The following is a 25254-nucleotide window of genomic DNA, read 5'->3' on the forward strand; positions in this document are numbered from 1 at the left end:
TTCAAAATTAGTAAGAATGACTTTCTTTTCTTGGGATGAAGGGTAGGAGTTGCTCCTTTATTTTCTCTGAGCATTCTTGGAATGGTAAAATGATGTTTTTAATTTCCTCTCTTACTCTGGAAGTAGGTACTCAAAGTATTACGTAACTTAGTCATCGTGTAACATTTCACTTTCTATCATGGCATGACTGAAAGATTTTTTTATTTACATGAAGCATGGAATTATTCTAAGGTTGTAAGTCTCATACATAAAGAGATGAGAAAAGAGTAAAATCACCTGGGATTTTTGTCAGCCATGCGGAAGCATTTTCCAGATTTAAGGGCTTTAAGGCAAAATCACATTTGTAGACGTTATACGATGTTGAAACAAATGGGAAACATGAGATTTTAATAATCTCTTACTGCTGCCTTAGAGCTGGGTGCCCTTTGGTTCTCAAGTAGTTCAGCTTTGCCAATGTTTCAGGGTTTATTGATGTGTTTGTTATTGTAAAAGGTTTTATAAGATAAACATTAGCTAAACAAATGACTTCTGAGCTTGGGAAAAAGCTCTGTATGTGTAAATGAACCCTAATAGAACCTCTGTTGATTGATGAAAGGCATGAGTACTCTTGGGGCTGCTCCAGTTCTAGAGGTAGTGTGTCACATCTCAGCTTTGGTGTTAACATTCAAGTTATATTTCCTTTAGGGAAGAGATGTGTATGTTTGGTGGAACTGGAGGGAAGCACACAGTGTTACTATCAGAAGCTATATAAAAGTTCCTTAACATTAAACTAAAATTTAACTGACCCCTCGTTTAAGGGCTGTATGTCCAGCTCAGGATTTAAAGAGCAGCTCAAGTGGAAACAGAGTTCCTCATCTAGAGAAGTTCTGGGAAGTATCAAAACCAAGTTTATTTTACGCATTTGTTTTTATTTCAAGACCTGATATGCAAATGATGTGAGATCTGACAACTGCTACTTAATTAGTGATTGTTAGGGTGTGTGGGTGTGTTGGTTTTCTTAGTTTTTTCCCCACAAATGTGTGGTGAAGACTCTCAGGGTACTGAGAAATTCCCAGCTGCTGCTCTGAAGGCTAAAGTCTTCAGAAGCACCCCTAAAGAGACAGGACTTTATTCTATACTATGGCCAAATTCTACTTAATGGAGGACAAGCTGCGGACAGGCTGTTGCTGTTATCTGTCATATAAACCAGCTGTATGTGATCCTGACAGACTTCAGAGTGCTGGAAGCTTACCGTGATCTATGGCAAGCCCATCGTAACACCAAACACAGTGCAAGACAGTGATCCTGCATCTTTGTTTTTGCACTTGCAATCCAGCAAGAGTCACGCTATGCCAGCTGAATGACGAAGATGTAGGAAGCTACCAGACCACCCCAAGCGCGTGCTCTTGGCAAGTGGCTCAGGGAGGGAGAACTGCCAACCATCCAGCACTAACTAGAAGGGGTCTCTGTGTATGACCTCAGTGGCATAAAGAGGCTCAAACAAACAGAAATACCTAGGCAGCAAAAAAGTGGCTGGGGAGAGGCATGCAACTGGCTGAAGGAGAACATATGCAGGCAAGCATACGGCTTTGTACTTCTACTAGAACAAAATTCATAGACTTGTCATAAATTTAGCCAGACTTCTGAATGTGATGTTAGTTCCGTTTTAAAATTCAGTTAATTAATTCATGCAGCTTTATTATTGGGTGGATTTTAATTGCCTTCTGCTCTACTTTTAGTAATTGCAATCTTCAGTAAGATGAAAGACCACAAAGAAGAAAGACCTAAGCAGAATTCCACTTCTAAAGCTGGTCTGTCCTGAAAGTTGGTGGTGTTTTTTCTCTTTTCTCTTTCTGTATCCAGATGAAAATAATAACCAAAGGGTAAAAACTGCAGAGAGCTGAAAACTTGCTTAAAATAATTTTTGTGAAACTTGTGGAAAATTAATAATTCTGAATTATAAGCCAATATTTCTTTTCTCCAACATTATTGCTATGACTTCAGTTAAATGCTAGTGTTTAGGTTTTTTAACATGTTTGCTTTCCAAATCGAGTTCATTAACACTAAAGGATTTGGCTTACGCTTTTCCAGTGGAGATATTAATTCAATACTTTGTAATGAAGATATAACTGAGGAAACTCCAGGTTATGAACTGCAGTATTTCCCTAATTTTAAGCCATCTGAGTGATCATGGATTTTTCTTCCATAAAATAACCCAGTTAAAATTAACTACTAGTTATTTGAATTAAGAAAACTAGAGTATACCTTCTAAATAAAATAAAACAACTATTTAAGGGCTCCAGGTGATACAGAACGTACAATATTTGAGAAGTTATATAATGCTTAAAATTTGCTTTCTATCTGAGTATTGATGACATCAACTTTCTAGTACAAGATTGTCCATTTTCTCTGGAAGAGAGAATTGTCTGTCATTTGGTTCCCCAGTCCTTCCTTGGTAATAGTATATTGTGTTGATGTCACCTAACTAACTGTCTTGTGAGACACTAAGCAGATTCTTTTTTAAAATTCTTTAGAGAATTTTGATTTTTTTGAGTGTTTTGATCATTTGAGCATAAGGAAGACAACAGATGTATTTCAACCTACATAATTGTTGCTGGTCTCAAAATCAGTTCACTTAAAAAAAAAAAATGTTAGAAGCTGGTCTTTCTTTGCTCTTAATGCAATATTCGATTTCCAGATTTCTAGAAAAAGAACACGATGATTTGTTTTTAAAGCAAATCATTTAACATAGGTCTTACTGCTACTTTTGCATGTTAGCATCCAGTAAGGTGAAAATTTAGACCATGATTTTTAATTGCAGCAATAACGGGTGATCACCATAGAAGTGCTTCCAAAAGATAAGGTGGTGGATTTGCAAGAGCCTAAGCTCAGCAACGGAGGCACCTGCCCACAATTATATAAAGGTTGGATTTTTCTCTTTCTAGTCGAATCCCAGTGTAGTAATGGATTTTTCTCTTTCTAGTGGAATCCCAGTGTAGTAATGGATTTTTCTCTTTCTAGTCGAATCCCAGTGTAGTAATGGATATCCTGGAGTCTTCCTTTCACTCTGGGCAGTAGAAGATATTACCCCCACAGGCAAAACTCTCTGGTCTAACCGTGTTTTAGATGAGGGAAATCTTTGAGATCACTTTTGAACCTAACCTTTCCATGAGCCATTGATAACTGGCAGGAAGCATTCTATTAACTTCTACCTAATTGTCTATTCAAATACATGCATGAAAAAAGATTGGATAGCTGACAGTTTTTAGTGATGGAAGGGCCTTGTCAAATATTCATCGTGGATGTTTGGCAGTACTGAAAATGTGATTCATGTAGTGCCAAATGTACTTTCTCTATTATTGTTGTAACAGAACATAAATTTAGACCTATTATTCAGGGAGTAGGGAGTGTGACTTAAGTCACTTTTTAAAATAAAGAATCTCATTTGGAAAATTGAAGTTTATTGCTAGGTTATATAAAAACTTTCCTATCTACTGTAGCCTTTTGCAGATGATTCAGTCATGATACAGCTGTTTATGTTTAGTGAATACAAGGAAACAAAAAGATAGTTACCTTAATTCATAATGGTTTTGTCTGCAGATTTTGGATCAGTATTTAAAAAAAAAAAGTATGGTTTTGCACTATAGTTATGGGACAGTCAAGTTGCATTCAGGTTCCTGCTGTTCCCAAATACACTCGCTCTTCTCTGCAGATAACACCTTCCCCTTTTAAAACTGAGGCACTGCATGAATCTACTGACTGTACTGCTTCTGTTATAGAAACCTACAGTGCTAAGTATTTTTGCTGAATTCAGTCAAAATTCAGCCTCTGTTATAGAAGGAAGCTAACAGGGTCGGGGGATTTTTTTATTTTTTTTCCTCTTTCAGTAGTCAAAAACTGTAGACAATGTTGGGTGCAGTTCATATTGCTGTACAGAATTGCTTGTTCAAACATCCAGTATCCCTGGTCTTTCCTCCACTTTGTCTGAAAACAGACAAAAAAAGTATTTTGTGTCAACCTGTCCATGATGAATCTCTCATGGTCACCATTTGCAATGACAGGTTTTTTTACATATTTATTTCTATTTCCTGTTTAAAATACTCTTAAGAGCTCAAAAACCAGATATTCCAGAGCTTTGGTCAAACAAAGCTTTTCATGTGAGCAAAATCTTGATTTTAAGTTTAAATCTACTAGAATTTTCCACCATTTTGTTTGTAACCAGATGACAGTCTTCTACCAAACTTCTAATAAAATTCAAAGGAAATGGTTGTTCAACCCAGTGTTGCACATGTTCATTTATATCTGAGCAAAGCAACTGCAATTTTAGATTAAAATGTCCCATCAATATAGTTTACTCTCTTTACAGTCGTATTTGCAGACAATGCATTTACAGGGAATCAGTTGCAGTAGAGCAAGGATGCATACAGAAATATTAAATATGGCATTTGAAGTAAGTTTTAACTAGGGTAAAATCCCACTATTTAGTGTAAAACAAAGTCTTAGGTATATTTCAACAATGATCTGATAAGCAAGTCATACCTGGTTAGTCCTCTAGAGGGATTTCCTTCCCCTCCTTCCCCCCAACCTTGGCTTGGTGCTGCTAAGGGCACATGCTATTAAAAATATAGAAAGAAGTCTGACTCTGGGGGGTGTTGATATCTGAGGGAATATAAAAAGAGCATATAGCTGGCTTTTGGGGTTGTTGTGGGGGGGGGGGGGCAGTTTTATTTAAAAAAAAAAAAAAAAAAAGGTTCCCTAATCACGTGGAAATTGTTAGTGAAGTTCTTCAGCTCTCTGAGCAGTGAAAAATAATGTGAAGTTACAGTGAACCCATCTGGCCAAGCAGGAAAATCTGGCCTAATTGCTCCATTGCCAGAAATGTTAAATCACTTCCTGGGAATGCAGTTCATTTGGACCATATGGAACTCATTGGAGGAAGGTCCCAAGAGAATTCAAAACTGTACTGGAGATGAGAGCGTTTCTCATAAGTAACAACCACGTTCTCCCACTGGGCAGCATGTAAGCAGCATATGTAGCTGTATTAACAAAAAACTAAACCAATAATAGGGTCTGAGATGGTGTTGGATGAGATCCACTCACTGTTTACATTAGTTAAAAGTTTCAAGAAATGTTATGTTCATTTAGGATTTTGTTCTCAGCTTTTAAGTGGCAATAGAACATTCTGTCAGAATTTTTAGCTCATTCTACTTCTTTGCCAAGAACAGAATAATAATAATTAAAAAAAAAAAAGCATCTTGATTCAGTAGAATTACACTCTGTTTAGAAAATATACATTTCGGACAATGCTTTCAAGTATGTATCTTTGTGGAAAAAGATTAGAGAAAAAAAAAGATATTAAAAATCAGGGCCTTTACATTTACAATATTTTAATAAAATAGGAAAACTTACAATTTTCTGTAAACTAAGCAAATCTAAACCTTTGACTAAAAATGACACAAATTCTTAATTAATGAGTAAGGCTTGTTTATATACATGACTTTAGGAAAAACATCATTTTATCTCACTGTTTTAATGGATTTGGAATTTATAAGTGTGCTACAATAACATGTTCTAAGTCAAACATTCATGTTATTTGCTTGCTTGCAACTAAAAGAATCAATATTCCTTAGGAAAAAAATGATTCCTGTTCTGTTCTAAAGAATATATTTTATTTTCATTTTTTTTCATGCTGATATTTTATGCTTCTTCATCCTAAGTAACAGAAGTACTAACTTTGTGACTTACACGTCTGTCCTGAGGCATTATGATTCTGTGTATTTCCAGCTACTTCTTACCTGAACTAAACCCACTTAAAGTCTTTAACAACATTTAGACCTAACATCTAAAAAACTTACAAAAAATTATGTCTGGTTGTAAATTAATGTGTTTTGGTGATCATCAATTAAAAAACTAATATTTGGGGGAAATAACTGGAAGAAACAAATGACAAGGTCAACAATGTTTTAAAAACAAAGTTTGCTGCCTGCTAATATGAATAACAGTAGAGCTGATTATCACTTTCTCTTTTATGGCTATAGAAATTCAGAAGTAATCATTCAGGCCAAAGGCACTACAGAAGTAATCATTCAGGTCAAAGCCACTACTGGTGACTCACACTGCAGTTATAGACAACATTATTAAAGTCCATTTAAGTTTGTCATAAAACCACCAGAGAAATTATCTTCTGTACTCACCACTCTGTCATATCCCCATTGAGTTCTATAATTGCTTTCTGCCAGTCCACTGAATCACGGCAGTTCATCTTGGGCTTGCATTTTCAACCCTACAAAGGCCTTCCCCATCAAACCATTGTCTCTTTCCACAGATTATGATTTCAGTGCTGACACTGTTTGATGCCACACCTCAACGGTCAATGACTGGTTATCTGAATTTTGTCTTCTAAGCTTATCTTAAAGAATGCCTTCATATCTTGTTTTGTTTTGGCTAAGAAAGCTTAAAATTAAAAAGTGATCGTAGCCTGTTCCCATCTTTCCTTCTCTTGTCCTGACTGCTCTGTTCTGTTTATACTTAATTCACTCATTCTTTACTTCCTCTGTTTGGTTGTCTTTCCTGTTCTAGCGCAAGTCCTGATTTCATGAACTCAATGGCAGAATTATTCTTGACTTCCTCAGGAGAAAGATTTTTGTGTTTTATTTCATCTTCTTTTTTCACTCCTTCAGAATTACTCAGTAATTTCCCAATGGAATTTTGTGGGCATGTTTTCTGGGATGATTATTCAAAATGCAATCATTGGAATATCATCTTAACTACATCTCTTACCTTCTTTCCTAATTCTTTTTTATTTTTTTCCCCCCTTCAGGCTATGCCAGTTATTTCAGAGAAGGAGAAGGCTGGTGAGTAAATATTTACTTTTTTCTTGTTTCCTTGTATTTGTTTCCTGGAATACAGCATTACTTAACTAAGTGGTAAAAGTCTCTTTGTCCTTGGGGTTTTGAAGGTATACATTTACAGACCCGAGAAATGTCTGTAAATGTTATTCATTGCTTCCTGAATAGGATATTCTCTCTTTCTGAGAAGATGTCCACCTTTCTGTGAGATGCTAATAAAGCTGTTTGATGTTATCCTACAAAGCACCTGGTTGAACTGCAGCTGTACCTAACATGTTAGTTGTCTTCTAGATGATAACTTCTTCCTTGGTGTTAAAACCTATTGTGACTTATTTGGTGTCTTGATTTAAAAACACAGATGCCAATGGGTTTGTTCAGGTCAGTGAGATTTGATGATTTCTTGTGAACTTTGCTGGCTATAAGTATGACAGGAAGCTTTGGTTTTTCTAGAGTATTTTGCTGTAGATGAGAATTTATTATTTTTTTTTTGAGAAAATTCTCCCACAAAATTAAAAGGTGGTTTTTCTATTCTTGTCTGTTATATGTGGTCTATGAATACTATGTGTACCTTGGTGTTGGTACGTGAAATATATTAGTGAGCTTAGTGAAAAACATAAGCAAACATTGTTGAATGGATATGGTGTTGTGATGAATGCTTGAGAACACTCCAACTCTTAGTTCTATAGCTCTCTAGTGTTTTGGTTGGTTTCTTAGTCATGTATTTTAATTGATAGCTTGCTGCTAGACCTTCACAATTGCCTCAAAATATCCATATACCACTCAGCATTCTGACCTATGTCTGAGTATATACTTAGTTATTTTTATTTATTGTATTATCCTGGTTCGGCTTATTTCTTTTCTTTTGCTTGTTAAGTGAGAGGATGAGGTTAAATAATTCCCAAACCAAGGCCCATGTTTAAGAAGCATTTTCTTTATAGATTTCATAGGTGGTATTATTTTTGTATTTCTTCTGAGGTGGGTCTCATTTAGCTATGTCCTTTAAATTATGTCCATGCATGCAAACTGGCATACTTTGTAAGTGACAATGGCAGTATATGGCACTACTATGTGTAGCTAATTTCAAATTTGTTGTCCAGCAGGCATCCAGCACTCTGTTTTTGTACATCTTTAGCAATATTTACCATTCAAGATAACATATCTGAAAGTCATTTAAAAAAATCTCCAGGGCGTAAAGGTGTAACAACTTCAATTTCATATTGCAGGAATAAAGCCAGAATGAATGTTTGCCATTGTCATAGCTAATATCTTGCAGAATCAAAAATAAAATTCATAGCTCTATGCTTAATTTTTCAATGTCTACAAACATTAAGTAGAACTTCATGCCATGTGGAATTAGTTTGCTTACATTTCCCTGTACTTGAGCACAAACTGGATTTTGAATGGTAATGTGGTTGCCTTTTTTATCAGTTTTAGCTTTTGTTTTACTCTTTTGCAGCTCAGGAGCTCATGAGGTTATGATGTTTTTTGGAAATACTGAGCATGCATTAGGGAGGTGATTGTTTAGATCAGATCCATTGACTGAAATCACATGTCCGATTGTAGCTCGTGCTGTTTTTGTCGAATGTAAATGTATCTTGACTCAGACATTCAGGTCTCATGTTCTGTGATCTAAACAGTGTTTGTTTGATTGCTGCTGCTTACAGTTCACCAAATAAATGACATTACGCAAAACGAATGAAAGACAAAGCCATTAAGTATGGTGTGAAGGCCTTCACAAAATAATTAAGTATTTGTATCTCTAAGAGAACAAAACAAATACTAATCTTGTTATTTGTTTGAAAACACTAGCAATCAAACTCTTTTTAGTTTATATTATTACAAACAGAATAAAGTGCATTACAGAACAAAAAGAAAGGGCTGTTCTGTTTTACTTCTAACACTGCTAAGAGCACAAGGATAAAAAGTTTGGATTGTGACATATTAAAATTGTTTTTTAAAATTCACTCAAAATGCCTGGTCAAACATCTTTTCTTATTTTGAGAATTTAAAGCAATAGTTCCCTCCTTCCTATGTAATACTATTTAGCTTCATCTAGGACTGGAATGAGAAGTACAAGAAAATAGGCTGTTTATTTCAATGTTTCTGGTTGAGAAATTCTAGATATTAAAAAAAAAAAAACTGTTTTTACAAGACTTAGTATTCTGTAGATTCCAGAAATTTTCAATGATTTTCCAATAGACAACCAAATATTTAGACCTTATATAGACCAAGCTGCTTAAGCAGCTTAGAAGTTCACACATTGCTGACTGTTAATAGCAGTTCTTAATGCTCAAAATTAATCAACCTTATATATTTTCCATCCCGAAGTATATTTAGGGTATGTTAGATGCAAGTTTTAAGGTGGTGTACTTTTTTTTAAGACAAAAACCTAACATTTATATTTGGCTTTGCTCTAAATTTATCCAAAAACATTGCTTCTTTGTCAATTAATAACTCAAGAGTTGCATAATGAGGTTATTGTTTTTGTGGGTTTTTTTTTCCTCCCATGGAAAGTGCAGTAAAACCTGCAATTGCAGAGTCCCCTTGGCAAAAATCTATAAATGACCCATGTATTGAGCAGAACATCAGTCATGCCTGACCATGTATACTATTGCTTCAAGTTGTGTGAATTAGGGCATTGCAAATGACGTACTGGTCATCAGTTATTAGTCAGAAATGCCTTTTAATGCTTTTTTTTTTTTTTTAAAGAAGTCTCAGTGTTGTTGACACTTCCGGTAATGGTGGGAAAAAATAATCTTTCAGAGAGCTCTTTTAAGGTAGAAGATCAAGCAACATGCACAGTTGGGGAAAGTGGTGGTTCAAGCCAAAGACCACTCTGGGCTGGGATTATTAGCACCTAAATCAAGGATGCAGGCCAGCAACCAGGTTCAAAACACTTCTCAGATGCAGATTTCTTTCTTTTGGGTAATTTATGTATTCCCATATCTTTACTTGTCTTGCTGACTGTTGTAGTTTTTATCACAGCTCATGGCCGGAATTTGAGAATGAAATTTAAGAGATAGAGGTTTCATTTCACCTGTCCATAATAAAGGGGTCTGTGTCAGAAGTAGTGGTCCTAGTTCGATTTTTAGACTTTAAAAATAATCAACATAGAAACCCTTGGTTCCCCTGTCTAAATGTGATTCACATCAGTGAATCAAATGCTGACACTTCAGACTTTATGCATGTTATTTGTTAGCTCTCCACTAACTAACTGTAGAGTCAGGATGGGTCCTTTGACAGATACCAATATTCATTACAGTGAATGAACTGTGAGGCCCCAAAGTCAGAGCTAACTTAACTTCTGGAGCCATATTCACAAACAAAAGTGAAGTAACTCTAAGTATTGCCAGGTCTATTTCTCTTCGTGAACCTACTTCATGATTTCCCAATTTATCCTCAAATATTTGTAGGGAACAGTGAACTCTGTCTGTGACTTACAAATATTACTGCTCCAACAGAGCCAGCAGGAGGGGCAGAGCGAATATCCACATCTGGTCAGGGACTGACACAGCTTATTTCTCTTCAGGTGATGAAACTATGTGCTATCACATAAACAGGGCAGAGAGTTTAGTCTAGCCCTAAATAAATATTAACACCATTGCTCCATTATGTTCAGTATTATAATATTTTTTCCTGTGCATAAGAAAACTGCCCTGTGGTATTCTGGTTGAACAGACTTTTAGAAGAGTTGCTGCTCTAAAAATAAAAGTACTAAGTTTTAGCTATTAAATACACACTAGGATCAATTCAAAAACACAGAACAGAACTCATAAAAGTGCAAGTGGCACTACTCATCTATAACAGTGAAGTCCATAGCAGAATAGCAAGTGAAAGAGATTATTAAGAGTCTAACTGATTCTGCCAGTGTATATTCCCTCCTGCTTTTAAGAGGTACTATGGAAAAAGTACACAACCTCTTTGGGTGAATCTCATCACATACCCTTTCACCAATGCACTACTCATTTAGAGAGGTCTACTTTTGCATAAATAAGTGCCAGTCTTTGATATGGAGTAGAACAGATTGGATGGCCCATTTCTTGCCCCTGTTTCTGTGACCAGCAAGCAAGAGGGTAAGGTATTAACCATGCTCAAAGATAGTAGCCACATCAAATCTCTGGTTGATATGAGGTGTTAGAAAGTTTCTTGATATTAGTATTACAATATGGGCCTAGCAGTGAACAAGTTTTTTCTACATCTCCTTTAGATTTGTAGTAAAGATACTATTTAATAAAGTACAGACCCAATGTTTTTTGGTATTAATTCCCCTGGTTTCCTTTGATTCGCAAGGAAAAAAAATACACAGATGATAAAAGAGTCCTTAACTGCAGGGCATTTCCTCTAGCAGACTCTAATTACTGGAGTCAGGCAGCTGCGGACATGTGGTGCTCAGCCCCACAATGAGGTGAGCGGCAGGACATGGCGTGATGGAGCAATGACAAGGCGAGTCGGGTCTGCAGCAGGAGGACATTGAACATTCGGTAGTGACAGGTTCACTGTCAGGAAGCAAAGGACTTAAAAGACCAACTGCTTGGCACTCTAGATAGAGCTTTTTTAATTAAATTTAGCTGCAGCTCTAATCTAAAAGGAAATAAAAGATCTCCACTGGCTCTTACAAGCATGCTCTAGATTTATAGACTGGTATTACCCACCTGCAGCTCGTCGTGAGTGAGAGTATGATTTTTGGTGTAGTGGTTTTTGGTTTTTGTTTCCTCCTATCCATGGATTCAGGTTTTAACACTACTGTTTTCTTCTAAGCTGCATTAAATCAATTCTCTCTATCAGCAGTACCTACTGGATGCTCTGTTTTCATAAAGTCATTAAAGGTTCATTCGTACCTAACTTATTTCAAAACTAGATCAAACTTAGGTGTGAAATTTTTTTTTGTTTTTAAATGAATCTTACTGGCCATGAGATATCAGTTTCCATTTACACTGGACAGAAATACAAGTCAGTTGGCACAGTTACTAGTTTTCTGGTTGCTTTATCATATCTCTAGCCAGTATTGTAGAATAAACTGGAAAATGAACTATTAGTTTTTCCTTCTCATAAGTATTGTATCTGGTTTTAGTACAGCAGTCTTATATTATTTACTGTTTTTGTGAGACCTTAATATGAAGTACCAGTTCTCAGCTAGGTAATCCCTCTCTTACTGTTGATATTGCAACAGTTATAATTTGTTTTAGCTGAGTGCTTGCTTTCTAAATAAAAACGTCAGGTGAGCACTTGCACTTCAATCTGTCATACTAAAAAACAGATTCAGAAATACTGCCAGAGTATGCGTGGATGTCTGCCAAGCACTAATAGATGCTAATAGATATATTTCTATTTCACCGTCATTTATTTCATTACTAGAAAAAAAAAAAGTTTGTGATACCAATGGATACTGAAAGCTGACATTTCATTCTCAGATCCCTGATAATTAGTTGCTGGATTTTTATTTTTTTTTTCCTAAAGACAGCAAAATAGGTGATGTTATGATCTTTGGAAGCTGATTTTTAGCAGCTTATTAACTGCACGCTACCATAGTTTTTATTCTGAATAAATTACTTCATTTTAAGTCATGCATGCCATATTCACTGCATGCATGTGCATATAAGCACATAAACTTTTAAAATATACTGTAGCGGAGCCAAAGACTCATTAATCTTAAGGTTCCATGGCAATTTCCCTTAGGCTTCAGAGGGGATGGTAGATCCTGGGACTAAATCTTTCCTCTGAAAGTCCATTTAAAGCCATGCTAAAGGTAATGGAAGCAGCATGGTCCCTGAAGCTCCTCATGGTTGTCTGTTGCGTATTACTTTCTTGAGACTTAAGAAGAAGTGGTGTAATGTCACGTGGCATGAATGTGCTTTAAGGGGGAGCCAGCAGTCAAGAAGGCTGTGTACCGTTGAAAAAGGGCAGCTCACACCTTCAAGGCCTGATCCTGAATGGGCAATGGGGAAAGGAAAAGGAGATCAGTGTTGATAGTATGACTGTCAGTTATCAGACCAGTTAGGTTAATTTTGATCTTTCGCCTCTTTTCAAGCACTGAAATGAATTTTAAAAATCCACATTAGTGGTTTTTATTGTACTGGAATTTCCCAAGTGATAATTATTGGAAATTTGTTTTTTTTTCTGCATCTGCAACCTCTTACAGTGCAAAATAACAATAGTAAATAGGGATCAGAAAAACAGTGGTTCCTGTAAGACCTTAAAATGAATTCCACCAAAGCACTGCATTAATAATAATGTACACTTGCAGTATCTGAAAACTAGCAGAATGTGTCATATATTAGATACTCAGGAAAATAATAATAAATTTAACCAGCTTCTGTTTTCTTATTCCGCTTGTATTAGTATGGACCTTCAGTTTGGGCATGTTTTTATATTTCTTTGGAAAAACTTTTAAAATCAAAATATACTGTTATTATCATTAAAGATGTTTAATTTTGTTAATTTCTTTAACACGGTCTCATCTATTTAAACCTGGGAAGGGGAAAAAAAAACTTAGAAAAGCTTAAGTAAATTATTTTAGGCCTATGAAATGGATAGGCCATTATTTCTACATCATGTTGTTACATATCGAGCATTTTAATGCTTTTGTAGCTAGACTATTTTTCTAGGTTGTTTGATTGTGTTCAATTACGTTAAATACCTATCTACAAATACTCAAATGTAGATATTTCCCTGATAGAAATAAAGATGTATGTAGCTCTAGCTGAGTGATCACTGCTGCCGGTCATTGTGCTAAATCTTTCAGCTGTCCTTTTGCTGTCCAATTCAATGTGTTTCTAAGGCTATGCATACTTTCCTTGTTATGGCAAGTCATTTTTGTCCCAGAAACTATTTGATTAGAGGAAAAAAAAAAAGGCATTAGCATTGAAGTTTCTTAAACATATTTTGAAAGTAACAATATAAGTTTCATCACAGATTGACAATCTGTAAGTCTGTCTCTCATAAGACTTCATCACCTATTAGTTAAATACAGGTAAACAAGGGATAACTCAGGACAGCCCTTTTGGAAGGGATCTTCAGAAGTACCTCATCCAACCTCCTGCTCGAGCAGGGTGAGCTCTTAGGTTGGACGAGGCTGCTCAGGACTTTACCCCATCTGTTCTTGAAAACCTCCGAGGATGGAGCCTGCGTGTTCTGTAGGCAACTTGTTCTACTGCTAGACTGTCCACATGGAGGGAAAGGTTTTCCTTCTATCCAATCTGACCCTCTTTGGTTTCATTTTCCGCCTGTTGTCGCTTGTCTTCTTTACATGCACAATGTGCTGTCTTCATCTTCTTGGTACCCACTTGTGAGGTCCTGGGGGCTGCTGCTAGCTCCCCTGAAGCCATCTCTTCAGACTGAACAACTCCTGCAGCCTCAGCTCACCAGCTAAGCGACCCAGCCCTTGACCAGCTTGGTGGCCCTCTCCTGGTCTTTTTCCCTTTTATTGATGCCATTCTTCTGTTGGAGGGAATCCCCAAACTGGATGCAGGATTGCAGACCTGGTCTAACAAGCAATGAGGAGGATAGTCCCTTCCCTCCCTCCACAGCCCATGTTCCTATTGATACAGTCCAGGATGTTGCCAGGCCTCTTTGCTGCCAGGGCACACCACTGGCTCATGTTCAGCTCGCAGTCTGCCAAGGCCCCCAGGGCCTTTTCCACAGAGCTGCTCTCCAGTCAGATTTTTATCACATGCTTATCCACCCTTTCAGACTATAAAATCCCAACTTGCAAACAAAAATATTGTGGGAAACAGTGTTTTATGATTGATCTCTTTGTTGTCACAGCAGAAAATACAGCAGAAGAATTATGAATTTGTTACTTTCAGCAAATTCTCTTTACAATTAGTTTTAGTATAAAATTAATGTGCACCACCATGCAGACTGCAAACTGGCATTCACTGTACTCTGGCTAGTATAGTATGTTTAATTCTAATCAAGTTGCTTTTCTGTATAAAATTAGTTATCCTTTGCACAGTGGTCCATTAGTTTTTATACTACTCAGCCCAATTTGTGGTCTCTTCTTGTACTGGACACTAAGAGTCCCTGGCCAAAAATAATGCTTAAATTAAAGTGAACTTGAACAAGTTGTTCTTCCTTTCCTTTTTTTTGGCTGGAGCAAGAATAACAGAGAATGGTTATACCTAGTTAATCAAGTTATTTCCAGCTTAGTTTTGTTCAGACTAGGTTCTTGGTAAAGACTAGTGTTGATTCAGATTAAATATAAACTAGTTCACTTGGACTAACGGATACTGACCAATAATCATTAGGCCATGGTTTCCAAAATAGTGATGTGACTGGTGGTTTGGGAATCACATGATCAGCTTGCTTTCTCAGTGTCCAAAAATAGACTCAACTTCTGAAAAGCACAGGTGTCCAGAACCAAATTTTAAAATGAACTTTTAAAATGAATCAGTACACAGCACAGAACTATGAAGATACCTAGTCAGTTCTGGGGGAAAAAAATAAAAATAAGTTCCTATTTACCACTCCAGGTTTCTAGATAACATTTAAAATATCTGTAAAATCATGTTATGCTCCTGTTATCAGATTTGAAAATGGGACTTGAATGGCTGAGCTGTGTTATGTGAACATTTAAGGAAGTTCAGCAACTTTTCAGTGTCTGTTAAAGCTGAAGGATAAGGAAGTTTCAATCAATCCCAGATCACCTAGGACATGGGTTTTACTCCACAAAACCAGCATAGGGTTTTGTTGTTTATAAATTAGGTGTTTACATGCACACTTTAAACTCCTCTCTTATTAGAATAAAAAGCTCCATTTCACAAGTCCTTAGGGAAAAGAAAGAGCTCTTCGATGTTTGATGAGAAGTCATGCTTATTTACATTCCTCTAAGGACATGCTGAAAACTCAGGTGAGAGACACCAAAAAGCACACTTTGGATTAGGCATGCCTGGAGGCAAAGTGTTTTTCTGTTGTGGATCCATCCTCAGCAGTGCAATGATATGGCTTTATGTAATTGCAGCAGCACAGGTTGCTGAGACTCGTTAGAGTTGTTGACTTGTGCTCTGAATGGCTTCTGGTATAGTAAGTGATGCTTGTCAGAATTGCTTTATGCAGATGTGGTATGTTCAGCTTAAGTGACTAGATCTCTTATTGTCTGTGAACTCAAAGATACTACACATCTCAGAAAAGATGCTTCCGTTATTTTGTAGATATTGAAATACCTTATAGCATCTAGCTATCATCCGTAAGTATTGCCTCACCTCCTTTGCCATTGCTTGTGTAAAATTAGATTGCCACTTCCTGATATTTGCAATAAAACAATCAAATCAAGAGCTTATTCTCTGGCATAGGGTAGATACCATAGAATCAGTGTACGATTCTAATATGCAGTTAGTTGTCTTATGAGATTGCTGTATTACCATCTTCAGTCTAAATTTCTGTTGATTTTTGGCTATTAGTGAATCTCTTTTCCATGATGATTTAGGAAAAAATCAGGTAATGTCAATAAAAGGATTAATACACCTGAAGTCTTTTCTTTGTTTTACCTCTTGAATTTAATTGAAATTGCATGATAAGAATAATAAAACACAATATTGAATGCATCTTAAATAATTTCACAACATTACCATGAAATAATTGTTAGCTTCAGGAATCTTTCAACAGTTTACCATATCGTTCTAGCAATTTTTAAGTTTCCAAACTGCATAAAATTTTTGCTTAATTTGTATGTATTATAATTAAAGAAAAAACGGAAAACCAACTTTAGTGATGGACACAACTGCCAAATGTGCTATAAACTATAAATCGGCAGGTAATCATTTTAGTCACATGAGTTTGGACTAACTTTGTAAGTTGAAGTTTGTTAAATCCAAGTCTAAAAGGATTTCTACAAAAGTCTGTTGAGTGAATAGCCTCTTCTAGTTCAATTACTCGGTATTAATTTCAGTTGGATTCAATTGCACCTGCTGCTGCACTTAGGACTAAGACAAGAGTAGATATATTTATTTTAAAGAAAAGAAATAAAATTAATTGAGGTATGTCATCCCTCTGTAATCATATGTAAGCAGAATTGAAAGACAAAGAGGAAAATAACCAGGGATTTTAATGTACACGAAACTACAGGTCTGAAATTAGAGAAGAACAGTAGTCAAAACATCTGTTAAAAGGCAAGAAAATAAATAAATAAACACGCCTCCAGGCAGACTGCCTAATTTACAATTTCATTCTGGAATGAGTGTTTCTTCATGTTACAAAGAAGAAAAAGATAGACTTCTGTCAAGACTTTCTGTCTGTCAGTTGAGCACTGGTTATAGAAAAAATCCAATGTCTACTATTAAAACCATTTTGCTCTTGTATTTGCCATGGGAAGCTCTCAAAATAGAGATGAAAATCCAAAACATTCAGAGTGCCAAGGACTTATTTTGGCACTACAGCTCATACTATTTCTTTGAGTGGAGTAAGACGTATCATCCAAAAAAAACTTTTTTGTGACAGCATGAGTGTGTCTTCAGCAGGGCTCTATTTCACATTCATACCTGATCTGGCAAAAACTTTAAAGGGTATATCAAATTATTTTTATCAGCTATAATTTTGTCATTATAAGGTCATGTGTGGCTGGAAACTGATTGGAAAGTTGAAAGAAACTCATGGGGAAAAAACCTCTACATTTTCCTAAAACTTCTTTCAGCTGTTTAGAGGAAGACCTCAGGCTTCTATATCAGCCTTACAACTTCACTATGAGGCTGATGCCATGTTTTGAATAATGGGTCAGGCAAGCATTGGTAGGAAAAATGTCTTTTAGCAGCTATTCAAATAACTGTGGCAAGATCAGACTATAGCAGTGGGTCAAGAAGAACAGTGTTTTTGGCACATGGGTTAGAGTAGTAAAGGTTTTTGCAAATTTTTTGGTCATCTCTCAGCACAGTATCCATGTTTGATTACTCTGTGTTGATAACCACTTGTTGTTTAGATACAATTACTTTTCTCTTCCTGTAAAAGAATGAGGGGACATCAAATGAAGGTAACAGGTGCAAAACAAGCAGGGTGAGGCATTTCTCCACACATTCTAAAACTAAACTACAGGGTTCCTTGCCTGAATATATTGTGGATGCTAAAGGTTTATGTGTGTTCAGAAGTCTAGACAAACTAATGACAAAGACTGACAGGTATAATCCATTCCTCACTGAAATTAACGATAGTCCTACCACTGATTTCACAAGATTTACCCAAATTGTAACCCTCTAATGTACCAGTTCAAAACTTGCACAACATGTCAAATCGGGATTGCAGTAGGTGAGTCACTATCCAAATCCGAAATATTTTTTTAAAATATCAGTGGTATATTGTAGTTTAAAAAAAAAAAGTGTTGAATGTTCAGCCCAAGTTGAATGTAATTACTGAATGTAATTTTATTTTATGAGTGATTCTTAAGTTTTGTAAAACATGTATTTTCTTCCAGAAAACAATATCAACTATCTATCATCAAATCTAGAATACTATGTAACTTATACGGCAGAAGTCCTCTACATGTTAGGGAAGTTTTTAGCAGTAGTTACAGGTATCTCAGACTTTGCAAACATTGATCAGTGGCCAGAATACAGGAAGTGGAGGCAATTCATCAGCAGAATAAACAGCAAAGGGAAAAAAATGCATGAAGATCTATGAATATAAAAACACAAGTATAACCAAAAGTTGTACTAACAACTGTAAAAATGTATATATTAAGCATTGTTTTGTTTTTAATGACTAAGTATAGCTGGTGGAAAAACTAGCCAAAAAAAAAAGTTCTAATCTCAGAAGCTGCTGCATATATTAACTTTTGCAGTACATTTCTAAGGTGTTTCCAGAGAGGCAATGTATGCCACACTAGACAAACTAAGAGGAATAAGAAACAGACATCTCATAAAGCAAATCTAGATAAAATCTTCAGCAAAGTAAACTGCATTTAATTAAATTAAAAGAGTGAGAGATAAGAAATGAGCCTTTCTTTTTTTTTTTTTTTTTTCCTCCTAGTATAATCATTATAGCCTAAGTAAGTTGAGCTAACTCTACTGATCCATAGAAAGAGTTCCACATCTGGAAAGTCTTTGCTACATCTGTGTTGGGGTTTCATGCTTCTTGGTGCTTTGTCCACCAGTTTTCATGACTCAAGCTTAAACCTGTCTTATTTTCTTTGCAGCAAACTGTATTATTTAAGTACATTCTTGTTCAACTAAAGACGTAGTGATCACTTCATTTCCTGAGATGTTATTTAAGCTTCCTTACCTGTTTTCCATAAACAAAGCAAAATAAATGCTTAAAAATAAAGCAACATAAAATAAGACAAAATAAGTTATCTTGTAATGTTCTGCATTATGGACAAAAGTTTTAATAGATTGAAGTGCGATGGAGAACTGTAATTGCTTTTCTGTTATCTTTGACAAATGTGTTGTCATTGTAAACTTCCAGCAGCAGCAAGCACAACACTACTAGGTGAGAGAGAAACTCCAGCACAAAAACTCCCTCTCTGCCATGTGCTATGCAGGAGCAGCACTGCTTAAAATCTTAACTGTATTGGCCAAACCAATACAGCATAGACAAACAGAGCAGTGAAGACAAAGAGAAGAGGGTTGTCTCCAATATTCCTTTATAGTTGTTTTCTACATAGCACTATGCAATTGCTTACAAGTGCTCTTTCCATCTCCATTTAGAAATCAAGGAGATGGATGGACAAAGTTCTTCCCAATATTGGGAGTGTCCACCCCTTGGGGGGGGGGGGGGGAGAGTGCTAGGCTGAGTCATATAGGAATGTAGGTTAAGTAATGGTCAAACTTGGAGTCCATATATCCAGCAGTTAGTCGTACAGCAGCATCTGAACAAGAAAACTAGACAGGACGCGGGCTCAAGCCCTGGCATGCAGTTATCCAGCTTGTTTACTTCTATCATGCTTGCTGTTGTAGTTTTGTCCCAGGACATCTGGCACTTTTCTAGACAAGACCCCTGAACGCATTGGGACCAGGGACTGTTTGATACCAACAGTGGTAGGAGTTGTAATGAGCTGCTCTCATGGCATGATTTTCTTCAAAAAGATCAATCACATTAATTCATTTTGATATCCTTTGTCTATCACTGGTTTCTCCAAGTTTAGTCCTTGCTTGAAGGATTCAAGCATGAATTTATGAGCAAGTCACTTCCTCAGTGGAAACACCTTTAGCCTTGCGTCTCTCAGCTAAGGTTTGGGAAGGGCCATATATCTTGTAATACATGGAAAAATTGCCCCAGTGTGTATTCTAGCATAGAGATTTAAGCCACTGCTTTCTAACCACTAACTTATCCCTCCACTTCCCCTCTTTCTGACAGATTCTCTTCCAGGTTGTAATTTGTATTTTTACTAATAAGGAGATTCTGGAAATTAATAATTTTGGTTATACATGAATGGGTCCAGCGATTCTGCGCTTTTGCCTTTTAATAGTCTAGCTATCACCCAACAGTAACTAATGCAGGAGGGAGAAAGGAAAAACAGCCAGAAAACTCGCTGTCCAGCTGCTGTATTATGCATAGCTGGGGTGTGGGACACAAATGACTTTCAGCTGCTTCCTTCAATTCCAGTGTCAGGTACTCCCTGGCATGGCTGTAGAGAAGGGGGGTGGCAGACTGTGATCTGGCAGGAAACATAGGCTAGCCCATCTCATGCCCGCTGGAGGGCAGCTCCTTGCACCAGACAATGCTGTCCCAGCACTCCCCCTTCCCTGGGACAAGCCTTCGGTGTGGACAGAGCTATGCCAAGCTGCTTCTAGCACTTTGCTGCTCATGTACCAATACCAAGCGTATTTTGGGTGGTGTGTCAAGTTGTTAGTAGCGGTAAATGGAAGTCACTGTAGCCATAATTATAGCCTGAACACCAAGTTATTATCTCCGTGAGCACTCACTCTACAAGCAACCTAACTACAAATTGATGAAGCTAAAGAAAACCTCGCATCAGTGCGACAAAGAATAAAGAACCTCAGGAACTGGGCTCCAAGTTAATCTGGGAGAAAACCAGCCCTGTTTAACATCCCAAACCTATCCGCACTGAGCAAGGATTGCCCTACCAGTGTCCTCACACAGCAGGAGTCAGGATTTGCTTTTATTCCTGATGGACCTTTGAACAGCAGATTGGGCTGATAAGGAACAGCAGATTTCATTGATTCAGTCAAGTGAACTCAAAGACCCGATACTTTACTGAGCCTGCAGCAATTAGACACTTACCCATTAATAAAACAGCCCTTAAAGAAACAAGGAAACCGTGGTGTGTTCTAAGCAACTCTGGTTCATGCTCTAAATAGCACAAATTTCAGAGTACACTTTTATCATAGAATCAGGATGTTCTTTTTCCTCTCTTACAATTTTTAAAGCATTTCCGTTTTCAGGAGGTTTAAGGAATTACATAGCCTGTAGCAAGAATGTTCTGGTCATTGTGCTTAAAAAAAAAAAAATCATTAAATATCGGTCTTTGTTACTGAGTAATTTTTATTTTTTGGAGCAAAAATTGGAGTTGTGAATCATAGTAGGAATTGAGGTGGACTGTAGGTTAATTCATGAAGTGCTAATGGCCTTCATCTTTTATTAAATGAACGACTAAGTTCCCTCATCAAGAAAAGGGTAATTCATATTGCCAAACAAAATCCCTACATTTATGTGGAGAAAATGTACCAACTGATGCTACATATCTGTAACTAAGGGATAAAACACATTCCATAAGAGCAGTTATCACACCAAAAAAAAATTTAAGCTGCCAAAATTTAAATTAAGGGTTACTCTTAAGTAGCATCCAAGTAGATTAAGGTAAGAATTTTCGTAATTCTGATCTGCAGTGTTGTTAATAAAATAAATAAAATAGATACAGTGTTATGATTAAACTATCATCACATCTGTAATACCTGATTATAGTTAACTGATTTGGAAAGGCAATGCAAATTTTATTCTTTCTTTAATTGCGAGCTCTGGCTCTCTGGAGAGAAACACATTGCTAACTTGCAGACCCAAGTGAATACATTGCTTCTACATCTAGCCCTAGGGACCATATGCTGCTCTGTAGCTGAGACAGTAATGCTTCCTGTTGAGAGTAGTATAAACTAATGAAGAAATGTGCCAAACCTTATAGGTCACAGATTCATTTTTAATGAGACTCAGTTAAGTTTCCCGTGCACTCTTCTTTTACTGGATATTATGGAGCTTCCCAGATTTAATAACCATATGAGTTTCGTTAGTTTCATTAAAAGTAGGGACTCCATCCCCTGTTTCAACAGCACTTATGAGGGTTGACATGGATTCTACCCTACTGTGCCCTTCAACTTCCCTCTAAGCCCTTCTACTTTCATTGCCCTGCCCCCAAAATTTTCTGCATGTATTTTCTGGGCTCTTCCAATGAAGACCTGTATAGCTTTAAGCTTCCAGGTCCAGACTGGACCCCAACTAGCTTCCCATACCACTGGTCATCAGCTCATGGCTTCATTTTGATCCACCATTTAATTCTTCTACGGCACTTTTTTTTTTTTTTTTGTAATCTGAGTAGTTTTGCACAGTGTTTTTTGTTTGTTTTGATAATGTTTCTTTTAGCATAATTACTTAACAAACACAAAAATAACAAATACAAAATTATTTTTCCTGTGTGTTTCCTCACTGTACTGGTACACAGCGTTTGGTCATCTTGATCTCGGATAACTTAGGCTCTTATCATAGGTCATGTCATGTCCTCTCACTAGGAGAGTCTTTCCAGCTCATTTTCCAGAGCATTTTCCTATTCAACAGCATAATCAGCAGAAAATGATGACTCAGTCCGCAACAAACTGTGAAACTAAGTTCATCGCTATCACCTTCTGCTAAAACTTCCTTGACACCTATTCAATAATTAATTTCCTTCATTGTTCCTCTTTGATAAATTTCCACTTCTTGAAGCTTTTTCCTCACGAATAGGAAGGAACTCTAGTTTTCCCAGTGCTGTTTGTCACAAACTATCCACACCACAAGAGCTGACCAAAAAGCAAAGTGACAGTCTGAGTCAAAGCCTGGAATGAAGCAGGATTATTCAGTAGCACCTACGAGGACCCACAAGCAATGTGCACATTCCTCTGTTAGCATATATACCAACTAATACGTTCTACTGTTTCTTGTGAACTGTATATCTTAGCTCAGTATAATTGTGTCCCTTGTCTTTCTCTCTTGTATGCGAATATATTTTTTCATTGTTCTTTTAATGTACTCATTCAATATGTAGCCAGGGGGACATGATTAACTATCTCATATTTCATAAGGAAAAGCTCCCCAATTGCAGAACAAAGCAGGCCTTCAGTGGGAATGGAGTACTTTCACCACATTCTTATTGTGTCTATACTTCATTTTTCATTTCTTGGCATTACAGCAGTGAGCTGTAGTATGCTCAGCCACCTGTATGAAATCTGCCTACCTGAATTGTTGAGAGAGGGATGTGAATCCCCTAAAAATTGTAGAAATTATCTAGCTGTGGACCTCAACACGGATTTGTGCTCAAACGCATGCTGTCAATTTTTAAAAGTGATTTATAGCCTGGCTTACAGGCAATAATTCCTGGTTTTCATTCTGAACGAATCTGCTATGCTTGCAAAATATATATCCTTCTTCATGTATTCTGTGGGCCAGCCAGTGATTCACCTTTGCACAGATAGATTGAAAGCTGGAATTGCCTGAGAGAACTTTGTGTCGAAGGTGAGTCACTCTCTTGTTGCACCAAGCTGTAGTTCGCTGCCTTCCAAGTTCAGGAATCCCAGCATTTGCTGTAAACTAGATCACTGAAATGATTCACATCAAGCCTATCTATTTTTTAACCTCTGCTGTCTTAGCTGGCTTTCAGCAAGCTGTACAGACAGTTGCCCTGGAACAAAATGAGAGAACAGTGAAGTGGACACGGCCAAATAAGCTCTGAAGAAAGAAACGGGACATTTCCTGTAGCAGCTTTGTCCTGCTAGTGTCTTAGGAAATGCCTTACAGAGACAGCGCAACATGAAGACAGGCATAGAGAATTTGGCATAGCAGATTTATTTAAATGCTAAGAAGGTGTAATTCTAACGGACCTAGAATTAGGTCTTAAAGTGGCCACATAGCCATTCAAGACTACTACGACAGTCTCTGGTATTTAAGAGCACCTATGGACTCCCTTCAGAGATTTGAGACTGTTACAGACTATCTATTTACAGATTAAACATCTCCCTTTCCACCTTTTTGTTTGCTGTGGTAGCATCTTCAGGAGATACCCTCTACGTAGCCATCCCCATCTGGACGTCCCTGGTACGAGGCACATAACTCGCTTCAATTCTGCCTCCATTTGGGTCTGTCCCACCTGTACAATTTCCATTGCATTAGTCCCCTAAACTTTTCTGGGTAGACTGAATTTTCTGTGGATCCCTTATCAGTTCCAAAAATATGTCACATATGTCTTTGTGCATAGATTGTTGACACATTACCATGCTCTAGTCCTTTGTCTTCTTCCTAAGCGCCACTGTTCGTAACAGAGGCCCCACCATTACCATCTTTTATTTCCTGCCAGGAATATAAGGATCGTGTCACCTCAGTGAAGATAGAGCTCTGCTGGGAATTGTAAAAGCAGCATATGTTTACAGTAATTTCAGAATAAGCCATCGTTTTTTGCCCGAGAGGTGTCCAGCATGTTGGTTCTCAGGCAAGGACAAGCAGAATGGACCTGAGGTCAACATGTGCTTGCTGTTAGCGCGATGGATTTTGTGAGCATACACAATTCCAGCTGACCCCTACACGTACTCGTCTGAGAGCAGCCTTTCTATTTAAATCCATTCAAAGCTCAGTTCTTTGTTTCAAGCTTTAGCCTCATACTTGCCTAGCCTTTTTTGAATTTCCTTGCTTGGTAGATATTAGGAGTTAACAGCTGGTCTCCCATTATTTTTCTGAGAGCTCCTTTCATAGGGTGGTTGTCACTGATAATCTAAATACAAAAATTCGAAATGTGTGCGTGACTCTCACTGCATTCCACGCATCCGTTCTTGCCTTTACACACCATGCACAAAAATGTGAAAGTCACAAAGAGAAAAAGTCACTTTTTTCCATAAAATGATGCAGAAACATCTAACCTTCTCCATGATATGAAACTTTGCAACAAGTATGAAATTAAACATGACAAATTAGCAGGGCTTTGTAGGGAAGGATTTTAAGAAGTCATGATATGTCGAAAACTGAAGATAACCTAGACTTTCTTGGTAAAATAGCAAAGATTTCAGTTGGGATATATTTGACCTTACTTTGCACTGCGGCATAGCAAAAAAAAAAAAAAAAAAAAAAAACCACAAACATGAATGCTGAGGATTCAATATAGAGAGGAGATTTGGGTGAAGTATATGTTTAGTATTTCACAGTTAGATAAGAAAACTATATGTATACACCATGTTTTGGTTGGTGATCAGTAGTGCTTTACTGAAGACAGTGTAGCAAGAGCTTGTGCATAGATGCCTATAAAGATCTTGAC

The 25254-nt window shown here is 37.0% G+C and overlaps 1 protein-coding gene across 7 annotated transcripts in view; it reads left to right on the top strand.

The window, feature by feature from the left end:
• Positions 1-25254, top strand: part of DLC1 (DLC1 Rho GTPase activating protein) — a 281618-nt gene that overhangs the window by 142882 nt on the left and 113482 nt on the right. For all 7 annotated transcript variants that reach the window (XM_083836132.1, XM_083836136.1, XM_083836135.1 and 4 more), the window contains one exon: positions 6800-6833. In XM_083836132.1, coding sequence (XP_083692258.1) covers positions 6800-6833 — 34 coding nt within the window. The remainder of the gene's footprint in view (positions 1-6799; positions 6834-25254) is intronic.

The sequence above is a fragment of the Anser anser genome (assembly GCF_964211835.1).
Source record: "Anser anser genome assembly, chromosome: 4".
Lineage (NCBI taxonomy): Eukaryota > Metazoa > Chordata > Aves > Anseriformes > Anatidae > Anser > Anser anser.